The 16,717-nt window shown below is 48.0% G+C and overlaps 3 protein-coding genes across 3 annotated transcripts; 2 read left to right on the plus strand and 1 right to left on the minus strand.

Annotated features, from left to right (window-relative positions):
* Positions 1-6: 6 nt before the first annotated feature.
* On the minus strand, positions 7-1,204 carry LOC112455506. Its single transcript, XM_025017504.1, has 2 exons — positions 1,062-1,204; positions 7-754 (listed from the first exon to the last, which is right to left on the minus strand). Exon 2 carries the CDS (start codon positions 681-683, stop codon positions 204-206), a length of 480 nt encoding a protein of 159 aa, XP_024873272.1. The 5' UTR covers positions 684-754; positions 1,062-1,204; the 3' UTR covers positions 7-203.
* An 8,585-nt stretch (positions 1,205-9,789) lies between these two features.
* LOC112455705 lies at positions 9,790-12,843 on the plus strand. Its single transcript, XM_025017847.1, has one exon. It carries the CDS (start codon positions 9,790-9,792, stop codon positions 12,841-12,843), a length of 3,054 nt encoding a protein of 1,017 aa, XP_024873615.1.
* Positions 12,844-13,110: 267 nt separating this feature from the next.
* Positions 13,111-15,051, plus strand: LOC112455768. The gene has a single exon (XM_025017969.1). The coding sequence runs from the start codon at positions 13,111-13,113 to the stop codon at positions 15,049-15,051; it is 1,941 nt and encodes a 646-aa protein (XP_024873737.1).
* The last annotated feature ends 1,666 nt before the right edge of the window (positions 15,052-16,717 follow it).

The raw sequence follows: 16,717 nt of genomic DNA on the forward strand, positions 1-16,717 counted from the left end.
CCGTCTTGCAAACATTGCGCATTGTTTGCTTTATCAGGATTGGCTCTCTAATACTGAAAAACTATATAGTTTTTGTTATACTATTATCAGAGAGTTTGCGAAATGTCGACGATTAAGCTCTATGCACGATGATGACCTGGAAACCTGAAAAAGTAAATAAGAAAACCACAGAAGCCTTTAACTTTTAAATGTTATTCTATATGCTAATCGCTTTCTTTCTTGCTGAACAATTCCCTCAAAAGTTGTAGTTTCTCTTGGTGTCTCCTTTCCTTTGCCTCCTCCTTTTCTTTAAATAATTCTAATTTTCTTTCTTCATTGCTCAATTTATGCTTTCTTTTTGGAGAAGAATCTTTGGCATTTTCATCGACGTTAATAATATTTGAGTCCTTGTCTGAGATGATTGTGAGTAGAGGCCTTTTTGGGTATTTCACAGACTTTGCACTTCGAAGTACTTCTGGCTCGATGCTATCATCAGCTTGACTAATTTCTCTTAACTCTTCTTCAAATGGCACTTCTTCTCGTGAACTGCCTGATTTACGGTTATTTTCCACCGCTTTTTTTTGTTTCAGAACCGTTTTATAACGATTTTCTACTTGTAGTGGTGTTTTCGAGATATTCAAATTTTCATGCAATTCTTTTGAAATCTCTGCCCACATTGTCTTCTTCGATTTAAATTTTTTCATTGGGCCTATTTGAGAAAGGTATATTTTATATTTATCTAGGATAAATACAGTTGCCGAATCAGTCTATGAATCTGAAAATATTTGCACATATTATTTGAGAAATACAAAACATGAATGTCAAAGGAATAAGATGATGTAAAGTATAAAAAAGCCTATGTTTGTATTGACGTATGGGAACAAGTGTTGCAAAAAATCGGAAAAAGCAAATCTGTAAAATTGTGTTGAGTGTAACCGGATGAATACATTTTTGATTTCCATTTCTTTCTCGTATTAACCCAGGAAAGTGATGACTGTAGTACACACCACCATGTATACTGCATATATATATATATATATATATATATATATATATATATATATATATTGAAATATATTTATCTATTGACTTCTGACTATTACTGTCTTCGGATAGTGCTGAACTGGAGTCAAACTCATTTTCTTTGTCAGTGCACTGTTTATCTCGACGATTCTGACTCTCATTAATGTTCACGTTGTATATTAATATTTCTCTAAATCAAAAAATGCATATCATTAATTGTAAAGGTTGTGACGTTGCGGTTCGCCACATCGTCGCGGCGCCCCGCCGCCGTCACAAGGCGCGGAATTTCGCGCCCAGGGACGGACCAGGGAGGCAACGACGAGATCTCCAGGGGTCGTATTTAATCGCGTTTCCGCTTTTTGATTACTTTCTTTTGTTTTTTTTTATGCAATGTAATACGCGCGGCACCTCACCCACACCACGGCAAACCTTCGAGGGAGTACTTGGCGAAGGAAATCAAGGACGATCGATAACCAAGGAGGGGTAGCAAACGCGGAAGCAGCAGAGATCGCGGGCTGGCGAGAGCAACGCGGCAGGCGGGCGGCACGTGCGGCAGCGACGGACGAGGCCGCCGATAGCGGGGCCACAAGCTTGGGTGAACACCCGGCTTCAGCAAATGATCTCCACAAAACACCGCCCCGGGGTCAAACCGGAGGCACACTGGCACGAGAGAAGTTCCGTCCGCCGCTAAGGACAAAATTTTGAGAAGTCGCACGCCGCCGAGGGACCGTTGCCCGCCCCCGAAGGATCTCGTATCGACAGCACTGCGCCGGGACACCGCGGGCTTGCAAGCTCGCGCCCGATTGGCTCGCGCGCCCCTCAGGAAGGGGTACCGTATCGATTCCGCAATCGAGCGGGTCTAGCGTTTCACTCTCTGGTCGTCCGTCGGCGAGATACGTTTTGTAAGATACGCGATAGCCACCCCGAGTCGGGTATTTCGATATTTGTCTGGCGGATCGAGGATCGTTGGTGGAAGATGACGGCGAGGAGCCCAGGAGAAGGTGTATCACCGGTGAGGTTGCCCGTAAATCACGATATGTAAAGCCACGACACGGCCCTCCGGTGCACGCTCTCGCTCGGGATAACGCATGCTAAGATCGAGTGTCATTTCGCGATCGATAACGAGAGCGAAGGGCCTCGGGATGGTATCGTGGCCGCGGAACCGTGGTACAAGCGTTATGGCGAATCCCTGGAGATCGCGATAGGCGTTAATGAGTTCGATATCGCGAGTATATTGCGTTGTCCTCGCGACCTTGGTGTACGGCCGCATACGGGCCGGTACTTCGTAAATTGCGTTACCGTTTCTTCGCGTCGGGAAATTCTGGTGTTCGAGCGTCGGTGTTAGCGTATCGATTTGTGTTCGGATCTCGTTATTTCGGGTTGATCGCGTAAAGTTTGCTCTCGCGTTGAGAAACTTTGCGTCCGGTATTACTTGCGTTGCGTCCTATGGCGTCCCTGCTTGCGACAACCTCGAATTTTGCGTTGGGAGGTCGATGGCATTGTTAATCGCGGTCGAATGTCGTTCCCGCCGATTGATTAATTATGTTAGACTTGTACTCGCGTTAGGAAATTACCGGCGTTCACTCGTTTCGTGCGTTTAGATGTTACTTGCGTAGGTCTTCCTGGCGTTTCGTGGTTATTAGCGATATTAAGAGTAGTATTCTTGCGTATTATCACTTTCGACTCGAATTATTAATTGTTTGAGAATAGCGCCTTCAGCGTGTTTATTAGAGACTCAATTAATATTCCGTGGGTGTCTCGCGTCCGCATTAATATTATTTCTGCTAGATGAATCCAGGCACCCCGCCACCGGCTATTCTTGATTTATTTATCGAATTTATCTTGTGTTTGATCGAAGCCGAATGGATAAACGTTATTATTTTCTCGACAACCAGTACTCAATAAATGTTATTTTCTTTGTTATCTGACTGAGTATAAAATTAACGTGTCACCCCGCCGAATTTCGCGCTGCCCTTCATTAACCCCGCACGTAATTAGGTCAAGCTAGCCGATTCCACGCACCTCCACACTTCGTTTTGCGTCTCGTTTAGGTTTTCGCGATTTCGTGGACGCGAATGTACGCGTCTGGCGCCCAACATTCGGAACATTTCGTGGAGTATCGGAGGTGCGAGGAAATCACTGGAGAGGCCTACCATCCCGCTCTCCTAAGTCCTTTTGATCCGGCACACGTCCCGGAGCGGTCCGGGAGTGCAAAAAGTCGTGACAAGGTATATACAAAAAGTGTGGACATTTTATAGTCATTCTATTAAGTTATTCTCGGCATAAAATAAACAAGTTGCCGCCATCGGTTATTATATACAATCCATTTTGGATTAACAGTTTCACGTACTGGATAGTATATGAATCATCATCTGAAATAAGTTAATAGAGACATCGTTCAATAATGTATTAATTATCATACGATATAACAATATAAAAAACTATTTTTAGCTGCTTTCCTTTTACGAAGCAAAAACTGACACGAATTGACACACTTGAACACAGTGTATTATTTTGATGTCTGATGTGTTTAAACAGACACATAAATATGTTTTACGTATGTTGCATGTGCTTTATAAAAGAAAAGCAGTCTTTATAACAAATTTTTTCCATAGTTAGGTTATGAGATTGGCAGAATCGGTAGAATGTATACTTACTCTGTAATTTTTCATATAATTCTTCTTCACCATCTTCAAGTGTTAATTTTAAATTATTCGTGTTTATTTTTAATTTTATTGAATATGAAGCTCTTGAAGTATTCATTTCGAAAGTAAACTTTTATATTTCGTCGAGGCAGGTTAAACAGGTTAAGGAGCCGAAAAAATGCGCACTCATGTTATGCACTCACCAAGCCGCAAGTGTTTCAGTGGGCATGCAAGAAACTTGCACTAGCGGTGCACTCGAGCAGTACCGTCCCGCACTCTATGAGTTCGCAGTGCGCAAAAACGCTAAAGACGTGCACGTTTTGGCGCGATCACGCGAAAACCTGGTTCACGCAACTTGAAGTCAAGTTCCGCGCGCATAATGTTAGATCCGACGACCTCAAGTTCTGCGTAGTCGTAGATAACCTGGATAAAGAGTCCATGCTTGAAATCGCGGATATTATCGAATCGCCGCCAGCCTCGGATAAGTACCAGAAGCTCAAAGATACGCTTATTTCCCGGTTCACTGACTCGGACGAGAAACGTTGGAGGAAACTGCTCACCGATGTCGAATTATACGACCAGAAGCCGACCCACCTTCTTCGCGAGATGCGACGACTCACGAATAATTCGGTTGACGAACAATTATTGCAGACCCTTTGGTTGCAGCGCATGCCTTCACGTGTGGAAGAGCTACTTTCAGTAGTCAAGGGAGTAGCTCTCGATAAGATGGCCGAGCTGGCCGACAAGGCTTTAGAGAAGACCGTTCCTGCCGTCGCAGCCGTTGCAGCTGTTGCAGCCGCCAACCCCTCGACGTCGGGTACGGAGCCCACGTTGATGTCGTCGATCAGCGAACTCACACGGCAGTTACAGCGTTTCGTCGCAGACAAAGGCGAAAGGTGACGAGCTCGTCCGAAACGACGCGAACGTAGCAAATCTCGTGGGCGTACCCGAGATAAGTCGCAGCCACCCAAATACTGTTTTTACCACACCAAGTTCGGAAAGAATGCTAGAAACTGCTCGGAACCGTGTGCATGGGTCAAGCCACTCGCCATCAAAGCCGCCGACAAAGCGGAAAACTGAGTGGGCCATCGCAGGAGGCGGCGTGCGATGGTCCTTACAGCGGGAACCGCCTGATCGTCCAGGATAGGGAAACCGGCGCCAGGTTTCTTATCGATACAGGGGCCGACATCTCAGTCCTTCCCCGGTCTTGGAGAACACGCGGGCAAAAACCATCGGAACTTCAATTTTTTGCAGCGAACGGCACAGTCATCTCCACGTACGGAAGACGGAAGGTTTACTTATCCCTAGGGTTACCCCGAGATTTTGAATGGGTTTTCCTCGTTGCTGACGTAAGCCAACCGATCATCGGAGCCGACTTTCTCAAGCATTACGGTTTGCTAGTCAACCTTAGCAAAAAACGCATCGTCGACGGAGTGACGGGATTACAACGCCCGTGTCAACTTATTCGTAGCAAAGCTTCAGGCGTATGTATAGTCCATGGCGACAATCACATTAATGATTTGTTACGAGAGTTTCAGGAAATCGCTACGCCTAATAAAACCAACAAGGTCATAAGAACCGGAGTGAAACACCATATCATCACCAAAGGACCGCCGCGGTAACAGAGCCCATGCGCAGACTCACACCCGAAAAGTACCGGATTGCCAAGGCTGAGTTCGAGAACATGCTTACGGCAAAAATTTGCCGACGTTCCAGCAGCCCGTGGGCAGCGCCGCTTCACCTTGTACCTAAGAAGTCCGGTGATTGGAGAGAATGCGGCGACTATCGCGGCCTCAACCGCGTCACCGAGGTCGACAGGTACCCGATAGCTCATATTGCCGATTTCTCACATCGATTGAATGGTTGCACAGTCTTCTCTACAATAGACTTAATACGCGCGTACTACCAGATTCCTATAGCGCCGGAAGACCAACCTAAGACCGCGATCATAACTCCTTTCGGGTTGTTCGAATTTTTGGTGATGACTTTCGGCCTCAAGAACGCCGGACAGTCGTTTCAACGCTTCATAGATGAAGTTTTACGCGGGTTAGACTTTTGTTTTGCCTACCTCGATGATATTCTCATCGCGTCGAGAAATCACGAAAAACACCGCAAACACCTCCGCATCCTGTTCGATAGACTGCGGCAATACGGCGTTACGATCAACCCCGCCAAGTGCCATTTCGGAAAATCCTCCGTTACCTTCTTAGGATATCTCATCGACGAAAATGGATCACGCCCACTACCTGAGCGCGTAGAGATCATCCAAAATTATATCCAACCACCAAAAATATCTGAACTTCGTCGTTTTTTTGGTATCTTGAATTTCTACCGACGTTTCTGTAAAGGTACAGCCCACATATACTAGCATCGCTGCATGAATATATTCGCGGCGCCAAACGCAAGGATAAATGTCCCGTGCCATGGACGCCCGAAACGGTAGAAGCGTTTAATAAATGCAAGCAACTTCTGGGCCAACGCCACTTTACTCGCACACCCACGCGAAGGAGCCGATCTCGCCCTCACCACCGACGCATCAGACGTCGCAATGGGCGCAACGTTGGAGCAAAAGAAAGATGGAATCTGGGAACCCCTCGGATTCTTTTCACGCAAATTCTCGGAACCCCAGAAGAAATACAGCGTCTACGACAGGGAACTCACCGCAGCTTACCAGGCAATTAAATACTTCAGACCATGGATCGAAGGACGCAACCTAATTCTAAAAACGGATCACAAACCAATCATCTTTGCTTTCCAGCAACGAGCCGCTAAAGCCTCACCACGCCAATGGAGACAACTCGACTTTATCGGTCAGTTCACCACGACTATTCTCTTCATCAAAGGAGCAAATAACGACGTCGCAGACGCCATATCCCGCCTTAATTCCGTGGATCTACCAACAATAACCAGCACGCAGGAGATTGCCAACGCTCAAGAGGAAGACGAAGAATTACAAACTCTCCTCAGATCCGACTCCGCGCTGAAACTCAAAAGATTAAGAGTCGACGACTCGGAAGATGTCATTTATTGTGACGTTTCGACACACGAAATCCGCCTGTACATCCTCAAATCGCTCCGACGACTCATATTCGATGTGGTACACAATTTTTCACATCCAAGCGGACGTGCCACTAAGGAGCACATACAAAAACGCTTTGTATGGCCCAGCATGGCCAAAGACATCATTGATTGGGCTCGTACTTGTTTAGCGTGCCAACGAAGTAAGATCTGGAGACATGTACACTCCGAGGCTCATCACATACCCGTACCTTCAGCACGTTTCAGACATGTTCATGTCGACATCATCGGACCACTTACAACTTCAGATGGATACAGCTATTATCTTACGATGATCGACCGTTACTCCAGATGGCCAGAGGCTGTTCCACTAAAGACCATTACAACAGATGAAGTTGTCAACGCCTTTTGGTCTACATGGATCGCACGTTACGGAGCACCTCCTACCATCACCTCTGACAGGGGCAGTCAGTTTAAATCTGCAATGTTTGATCCTTTCACCAAACTTTTAGGTTGTTTCAGGTCCCGCACTACTGCGTACCATCCCGCTTCAAATGGGATTATCGAGCGCTGGCACCGATCTCTCAAAGCAGCCTTGATGTGCCACAATGGCAACCAATGGACCAAGCTATTACCAACCGTCTTACTGGGCTTACGGACCAGCATCAAGGAGGACATCAACGCCTTGGCTGCAGAAATGCTTTACGGAGAAAACCTTACGTTCCCCGGAGAGTTCTTTTTGGATTTAGACGTCCCCACAGACCCTGCCTGTTTTGTACAACACCTACGAGAATACTTACAAACGGTTCGTCCCAAATCCACAGCTCATCACCATAAAGAAAAAGTTTTTTTGTTCAAGGATCTAGCCACGTGCAGCCACGTGTTTGTCAGGGTCGACAGCAATAGGAGATCCCTTCAAGCTCCTTACAAAGGCCCTTACCAGGTCTTGGAACGAGACGACAAGGTCTACAAAGTTTCAATCAAAGGCCAGCCCACTACAGTGTCCATAGACAGAATCAAACCAGCTTATTTTGAGAACGACGCCTTGCGAACGCCGGCCACACTTGATCAGTTCCAGGACGTAGCCACGCTCGGCCCAAACGCGCCTAGAGTCTATCAAGGACCCAGAACCAAGAAGATCGTCACTTTCGCTCCACCCGCTCAGTCATTAGGGGGGGAGGGTAGTGTGGCGACGCTAGCCACGCTATTGGACGAAAATCTCCGTCCAATCAGCGACCGTCCGTAGGACCGCGCACTCCGCAGGTCTAGACACCGAGCGTTTTAGGAACGCTTGAGTTAGCGCTCTCTTGTTCTCTCTGAGCGACTCGTGTACGCACACGTTAATTCTGTACGCGGCAATTGAAGATTTTTATACATTTGTGAAATACATTTACGTAGTGTGGAATCCTGAGTAAATTATTCCTTCGACCCCCACACAAGAACAGATGCCTCTCGTTAGACAAGGGTAGATATAGGCCGGTAATATAGAAAATGATAGAAAACGAATACAGGAGTAAAGTATAGGTACTAATAAAGAGTGGAAATATAAAAAATTAGTGATAATTGAAAAAAATGTAAAAATGCTGTCACCTCATAACCATATTTTCTAATATAAACAGTTGTATAAGTTATATGTACGAAATGAAATGTTCCCACTCTTCAGAATACGTGCACAAACAATAACGTACCGTTGAAATTGAGATTGAAAGCCTGGAAAAAAAATTAGAGCTTTGAAGAAATCGTGTATATTTTCCACAAAAATATACACGCAGGCTAGTAAGCAGAGATGGCGCAGCAATCGAACAAAAACAGATGTCATTTTGTTAGACAAAGACAGATATAGGAAAAACAAAATTAGAAATGTTGACATTATCGAAGCATTATTATCCTATATCGAAGCATTATTATCCTATAACGAAGGCCGAACTTCCTCGATGTCAATAATGCTAACATTTCTAATCCTGTTTTCTCTATATCTGTCTTTATTCGATCGCTGCGCCATCTCTCGCTACACGCAATACTGCTTATCCTATCAACCTGCATGTGCTTTTGCACAAAATAGTAGTGAAAGTTAGTGCGGCAGTGTGGTCTAGTGGTAGAGCGTCAGATTCGTAATCTGAGGAACCAGGTTCAAGTCCATTAGAGTCATGTAAACATGAAATGTTTTTCCGAAAGCTGCGCCCTCCGTGCAAGATAGGCTCTTGTGCGGAGCAAACTGGGCTTCGTCTTTCGGAAAGAGACGTTAACCCGTTGGTCCAAAAAGTTAAGTGAGAGGAGAAGGGTAGTATTAAATGAAAATTAAATAAAGGGTTGGGAACGTCCCTATAAAATGCCTTGCAACTCTGAGGGGAGTCAATAAACGTATTTATTTTATTAGTAGTGTTCCGGAATCAGCGAGCAACGTCGCGTCGCGATAAGCCCTCTCGTTATTGGACCGCATGGCCCGTCGTTACACGTGCGAATTCCCCTCCCACCGAAACAGTCAAGTTTGCGCGATCACCGACGATCGACATGTGCGTCGCTCTCGAAAATCGAGTCGGCAATTAGCTACCACACGAAACGCTTCGAATTCGTGCCGGGCAACTACTTTCTATTCGTACGCAATCCGAACGAGTTAATAATCGTAATCGTAGACAACCTACTGCCTACACCCTGTGTGAAAGAACTGTCTGCCTCCGGAGTTGCAACCGCGTTGCGCAAATTAAACGGACGTGCCTATTTTCAACGCGCGAGCCCGTTCAGCAGAGCTCCAGAAACCACGACGCGCCCGTTATCGTTAATTCACGAACGCCCGTGCTCGTTTCCGTGTCGAACGAATCCGTCTTTAATCCGCCGGTGCAGTGCGCGCCTCCACCAGCCTACGACGACTCGCACGCCTCACATCAGCGTCCAGTATCGCTCGCCTCCGCCTAATTGGAATAAATTATCTGTTGAGCTAACTAACGAAGTCGTTAATTTGAAATGTGACCTTTGCCTTGACGATCGAACCTTCCGCCAAGGTTGAAACACAGCGTCCGTGGTGTCACCACAACAAACATTTTGGTCCTTCGAGCCGGATCGACGTCAAGGAGAACGAAAGTTAGCGACTTTCCCGCTCTGTAACCTGTTGTGTATTCCAATCACCATGTCATCGTGCGATGAACTTCTCGCTTTGCAAACTCAGCTCATGGGGCAAATATCGAGAGCGCTGGCCAACTATAAGAAGCTCGGGCAAGCGAAGATGACGCAAGCCGTAACTCGACAGCGACTCGCCGGTCTCAAAGACACATTCGCTAATTGTCAGGAGCTCGATGGAAAACTCGTTCTCTATGCCGACGATAAATTGAAAGCCTCTCACTCGTACTTTCAAAACCATCTGTTCGAGAACTGCGAGGATGTCTACAACGAGGCTGCGGACTTCATGGCAGAGGTGCTGGCCACCTTCGAACCCCAGCCACCCCACCACTCAACGATCAACGTAAGCGGTCTGGCTGACTCATTCCGTCCGTCCTCTCACTTGCCACGGATCAACTTACCGACGTTCGACGGCAGCTTTGACAAATGGGAAAGTTTTCGAGATCGCTTCACCTCCCTGGTTCGTAACGATGCCACCATTTCTAATGTCGACCGCATGCACTATCTTTGCTCGTGTGTAAAAGGGGACGCAAGTAACGTGTTGACTCATCTCGCAATTACCGAAGCAAATTTTGTGGTCGCGTGGGACATCCTGCAATCGCGGTACGATAATAAGCGTCGTCTAATTACCGGGCACTTACAAACGCTGCTCCAGCTGCCGGCGCTGGTCTCCGAAACTTCCAAAGACCTTCGGAACCTCCGCGATCAAACGAACGCCGCGATACAAGCTTTACAAAATTTAGGGCGTCCGGTGGAACATTGGGATGACGTATTAGTATTTCTCGTTGCGCAAAAACTTGATAAATTCTCGAGAAAGGCGTGGGAACTCAAGCTCGGGGATACGGCAGAGTATCCTAAATACACAGAACTCGATCAATTTCTCGAATCGCGAGTTCGCGCGCTAGAGGCTATCGTGCCCGTGACTCCCAAGGTCGCGGAGTCTTCTAAACCGAAAAATAAAGCTCTCGCATCACACGCGGCGTCGACCGCGACATTATCTTGTCCTCTGTGCAAAACAAGTCACCTGTTGTACCAATGTTCCACCTTTCTAAATCAAACACCGGCTCAACGTGCCGATTTCATCCGAAAAGTAAAGCGTTGCTTCAATTGCCTCAGCGCAAAGCATCCGGTCAAAGATTGTACAAGCTCCCGCAACTGCAAGCAATGCACTAAGCGACACCACACTTTGTTGCATCTCGATGCGTCCGTCAAAAACGATGAAACCGAACCAGCAGAATCCGCAGTCACGGTAGCGGCAATCGAAAAAATCGAAAGTGAAGTCGCGTCACATACAGTCTCGCAAACCGTGTCGCCGAATTCGCAAATTCTACTCGCCACCGCGCGCGTTCGCGTGCATTCATCGGACGGCCGTGCGGTCACGATTCGAGCCCTTCTCGACCAAGGGTCTGCTGCTACCTTGATTACGGAGTCGATCGCTCAATGCCTGAGATTACCGAAGATCTCACGCTCCGTATGCGTAACGGGCATTGGCGATACCAAATCCATCATACGCCACGCTGTTACAATCACATTAACTCCCACGTCGTGCGATGGGCCCGCCTATTCGACAACCGCGCTCATCATGAAATCGCTCACTCGGTATAAGCCGAGCCGTGTCAACTCCATGCGTTCATGGAAGCATATCACAGGACTCAAGCTCGCCGATAGCGAACCCATGAATCTCGACCTGATCGATTTAATTATCGGTGCCGATTTATTCGGTTTCTTACTCTTGGAGGGAGTTCGGAAAGGTGCCGAAAATGAGCCGATTGCTCAGAATACCACACTCGGCTGGATACTCTCCGGTCCCGTTGCTTCCCCTCCTTCCTCTCTTCCCCGTGAATCCGTGCAAATCCATCACGGAACCGTTTTCGATGACCTCGACTCCGACCTTCGTCGCTTTTGGGAGGTCGAAGACATTCCCCGGAAAGCTCACATGAGTCCCGAGGAACTCCAATGCGAGGAACATTTCGCAACCACGCACACTCGCACGCCTGAAGGACGGTACGTTGTCAGGCTACCATTCAAACGCGGCCTTTCTCAGTTAGGCGAATCCCGTTTCGCCGCCCTTTCGAGTCTCAGGCGCGTAGAACACCGTCTTGAACGTGAGCCGACCACCGCTTCCGAATATCGCGAATTCCTGGACGAGTACGAAAGGCTCGGCCACATGGCCAAGATCCCCCCGGAAGATCTCGACGTTCACGTCACTAAACGATACTACATTCCGCATCACGCCGTAGTACGAGCCACCAGCGAAACAACGCGTCTCCGCGTTGTATTCAACGCCTCCGCGCGAACCACAAATGGCACCTCCTTAAACGATCACCTCCTGATCGGGCCAAAACTCCAACGTGATCTCGTCGTCGTGATCCTCCGATGGAGGCAGTACCGATATGTTTTTACCGCCGACATAGCGAAAATGTATCGGCAAATCCGTGTTGACCCTCGCGACACAGATTATCAGCGCATTTTATGGCGTCGCTCTCCTTCGGATCCCGTCGAAGAATATCGGATGCTAACCGTCACGTATGGCTGTGCCTATGCTCCCTTTGCAGCCATTCGTTCCGTAGAGCAGCTCGCCGCCGACGAGGGATCGCAATTCCCTCTCGCGGTTCCCGTCCTACTCGAAGAAACATACGTCGATGACTGTGTTTTCGGCGCCGACGACAAAGTTCTCGCGCGTCAAACCCGGGATCAAGTAAATGCACTATTGGCCAAAGGTTGTTTTCGTCTCCGAAAATGGGCAAGTAATTGTCCGGAGCTCATCGCCGACCTCGATCCCTCCGATCATGGCCTCGCGAGTCCCAAAGTTCTCCAGAACGATGAGCATCTCAAAATTCTCGGGATTGCCTGGAATCCGCCTCAGGACGTGTTCCAATTTCAAGTCGCTACCCAAAATCCCGGCACAACAAAACGCGCCATTCTCTCAACTATTGCCAAACTGTTCGATCCGCTCGGCTGGGTGGCCCCGGTCGTCGTCACCGCAAAAATTTTTATGCAGCAGCTCTGGCTTTTAAAAATAAATTGGGACGATGAGATTCCGGACACTCATCTCCGTCCATAAGTATCATATCATTCAAAGCTTCCGTGCGTGAATCAAGTCCAAATACCCCGCTGGACAAAGCAAGGCGCCGACACCTTGCATCTCGCCCTACACGGGTTCTCCGATGCATCCACAAAAGCCTACGCTGCCGCCGTTTATCTTCGAACGGTGCACGTCGATGGCTCGGTCACCGTCTCGCTTCTCATAGCAAAATCAAAAGTAGCTCCCCTAAAAATTATCACTGTGCCTCGCTTAGAATTACTTGCCGCGCATCTCCTCGCGGGTCTCATGCATTTCGTCCGCACCACCCTTCAAATTCCGCTGGGCGACTGCCACTGTCGGATAGACGCGGACATCGTACGGGCATGGCTTAGCAAATCTCCTTTTCATTGGAAAACTTTTGTCGCCAACCGGGTCGCGGCAATTCAGACGGCACTCCCCGAGGTGGTTTGGCGTCATGTGAACACTCACGACAATCCTGCGGACTGCGCGTCGCGCGGTCTTGCTCCCGACGAGATTCAGCTACATCCGTTATGGTGGACCGGCCCGTCGTGGCTGAAAGAATCACCCGAGTTCTGGCCCGTTCGCGATCTCCCAGCCGCTCATGATGCTACGGACGGCATTCCAGAAGCACGACCTCAACCAGTCGTGTGCGTTCTAAGCCCCTCGGAACCGTGGGATCTCGCTTCTCGGTTCTCATCTTGGCCGAAACTTTTACGAGTTACCGCGTATATGCTTCGCTTCGTCAGGCGGGCACGCATCCGCAACCAGTCTCGCGAGGCCGAGGCAGCACGCGACCTTCGCCCCCCACTCTTTCGCACCGACGACATTCAGGACGCAAAGCGTTATTGGCTGCGATCAATGCAGAACGATACGTTTCGCGACGAAATTGCGAGCCTCAGAAACAAAACTGCGCTGCCGAAAGCCAGCCCGCTTAGATCCTTGCATCCGCACATTGACTCTGACGGCCTGCTCCGCGTCGGCGGCCGGCTCCAAAAGTCTAACCTCCCAGAAACAATGAAGCATCCCATCGTCCTTCGATCACATCCGCTTTTAACTCTCATCATCGAGCACCACCACCTCCGCACAATGCACGGGGGTTCCCAACTCACTCTCGCGTCCTTACGCACGGAATTTTGGATACTGCGTGCTTGCGCTACGGTTCGATTCGTTCTACACAAGTGTGTCCGATGCGCCCGCGCAGCGGCCAAAGTGTCAAACGAACTCATGGGTGAGCTACCGGAGATGCGAGTAAATCGGGTCTCAGGGGCTTTTCTGCATACGGGTGTCGATTACGCAGGGCCCATCGCCATACGGACAGCCCCCGGTCGCGGTCAGAAATCTCATAAGGCGTACATTGCATTGTTTATATGTTTGACAACCAAGGCCATACATCTCGAACTTGTCAGCGACTACACCGCAGCGACGTTCACCGCAGCGTACCATCGATTTGTATCGCGTCGAGGCTTGCCTCAGCACATGTATTCCGACAACGGAACGACGTTTCACGGCGCCGATCGGCAGTTATCCGACGCCTACTATAAAGCCGTTCGCGAACCGAACTTCCTCAATCGCTTCGCTAGCGAAAAAACGACCTGGCATTTCCTGCCTCCGGCCGCGCCACATTTTGGCGGTCTCTGGGAGGCTGGTGTCAAAAGTGTCAAACACCACCTAAAGCGATGCATCGGGTCTCATACACTTACCTATGAAGAAATGACAACGATCCTCTGCCGCATCGAGGCATGCCTAAATTCGCGACCTCTCGCCGCTATCTCCGAACATCTCGACGACTATCAAGCGTTGACCCCCGGTCATTTTTTAGTAGGCGCTTCCCTTGTGGCTTCGCCCGAGCCTAGCGTGCTTGACATTAACGAAAACCGACTGTCTCGGTGGCAGTTGGCTCAGCGAATTACCGAAGGTTTTTGGAAGTCTTGGTCGCACGATTACTTGCACACCCTTCAGCAAAGGCCGAAATGGCGCGCCGTTCAGCGATTAGCCACACTGGGTCAAATCGTCCTCATTCGCAACCCGCTCGCGCCGCCGAGCCAATGGGAACTCGGGCGCATAACCGTGTGTCATCCAGGCGAAGACGGTTTGACCCGAGTCGTCACCGTGAGGACGAGTCGGTCGGAGTACAAGCGCCCCACAACTAAACTGTGCTTCCTCCCGGTGGACATCAACAACGAACAGCCCATAGATTCCGCCATGGCGGGCGGCACCACTCATTAATTGACACATTTTTGTTATTTTCCCCGTTGTGACATATGTTGTAAAATAATAATTTCGAATGTATTTATTCGAGGCGGGCGGTATGTTCCGGAATCAGCGAGCAACGTCGCGTCGCGATAAGCCCTCTCGTTATTGGACCGCATGGCCCGTCGTTACACGTGCGAATTCCCCTCCCACCGAAATAGTCAAGTTTGCGCGATCACCGACGATCGACATGTGCGTCGCTCTCGAAAGTCGAGTCGGCAATTAGCTACCACACGAAACGCTTCGAATTCGTGCCGGGCAACTACTTTCTATTCGTACGCAATCCGAACGAGTTGATAATCGTAATCGTAGACAACCTACTGCCTACACCCTGTGTGAAAGAACTGTCTGCCTCCGGAGTTGCAACCGCGTTGCGCAAATTAAACGGACGTGCCTATTTTCAACGCGCGAGCCCGTTCAGCAGAGCTCCAGAAACCACGACGCGCCCGTTATCGTTAATTCACGAACGCCCGTGCTCGTTTCCGTGTCGAACAAATCCGTCTTTAATCCGCCGGTGCAGTGCGCGCCTCCACCAGCCTACGACGACTCGCACGCCTCACATCAGCGTCCAGTATCGCTCGCCTCCGCCTAATTGGAATAAATTATCTGTTGAGCTAACTAACGAAGTCGTTAATTTGAAAAGTGACCTTTGCCTTGACGATCGAACCTTCCGCCAAGGTTGAAACACAGCGTCCGTAGTGTCACCACAACAAACAAGTAGTGAAAGTTGCTTTTTTGTTACGTTTTTAATTTTAGTTTTTTATGTACAGTATTCTTTGTTTACATTATACGAATGGTGCGTGTATCTCATTTTGTACATACAAACTGTACAACTTCTGTTAGGCCAGTCATATTAGACATTGAACTTTCCAATTAATCTTCACAGGTTGCAACCACCGTGAATCGCTTTGATTTGAGGTGCTGTAAGTGGGATTTATTTTGCTTTGCAATGCGCATGCGCATTACAAAGTTATTAACAATATTATCAACAAAAAACGCGATTTTTTTTATCTTTTCTCAAATATCTCGAAAACTAAGCAAGATAGGGTAACTAACTATACGTACCTTTTTTGTAGAGCGTAAAATTATCTACAATAATGATCTGAACAACATTTATCGTCAAGTCAGTCGTTTGGCTTGCACGCGCCGTCAAAGTCCGAGACTCGGATCCCGAAAACCCTCGATTTCATCGTTTTTTTGATGTTGCGTCGGTGATTTTTTTCCGTCATTTAAAATGGAATTAAAAATTCCAAAAAAATTACACATCTGAGAACTACAAAGAATACTTTTCAGGGTGTAACCGATCTTTTAGACCCTTTTTCTTTAGTTTGTAGCGAGACATATGTATGCTCACGAAGTTTTGTTGATAAAATTGCAAAAATACGTAAAACGTGTATAAAAGTACAGTCACTATTCTCACGGAGTGTCTGAATGTATTAGTGTAGACTGTAAAAAAATTGTTGATACAAAATGAAAGTGATTTCTTCAAAAAGGAAAGTTTTTAACCACGAATACTGTTGTGTGTACGGCTGTAAATCTCTCGCTTCTGACAATCGGGAAATATCTTTCCACAAATTTCCAGAAAAAGGAAAATGTACAGTGGAAGTTACAAATAAGTTCGGCACAATAGAAAAAATTGATA

Source organism: Temnothorax curvispinosus, unplaced genomic scaffold, assembly GCF_003070985.1.
Source record: "Temnothorax curvispinosus isolate PA1 unplaced genomic scaffold, ASM307098v1 QBEX01000066.1, whole genome shotgun sequence".
Classification (NCBI taxonomy): domain Eukaryota; kingdom Metazoa; phylum Arthropoda; class Insecta; order Hymenoptera; family Formicidae; genus Temnothorax; species Temnothorax curvispinosus.

Excerpts from the sequence above, each read along its gene's own strand:
- LOC112455506 (XM_025017504.1), bottom strand. The coding sequence starts at position 683 with ATGAAAAAATTTAAATCGAAGAAGACAATGTGGGCAGAGATTTCAAAA.
- LOC112455705 (XM_025017847.1), top strand. The coding sequence starts at position 9,790 with ATGTCATCGTGCGATGAACTTCTCGCTTTGCAAACTCAGCTCATGGGG.
- LOC112455768 (XM_025017969.1), top strand. The coding sequence starts at position 13,111 with ATGCATTTCGTCCGCACCACCCTTCAAATTCCGCTGGGCGACTGCCAC.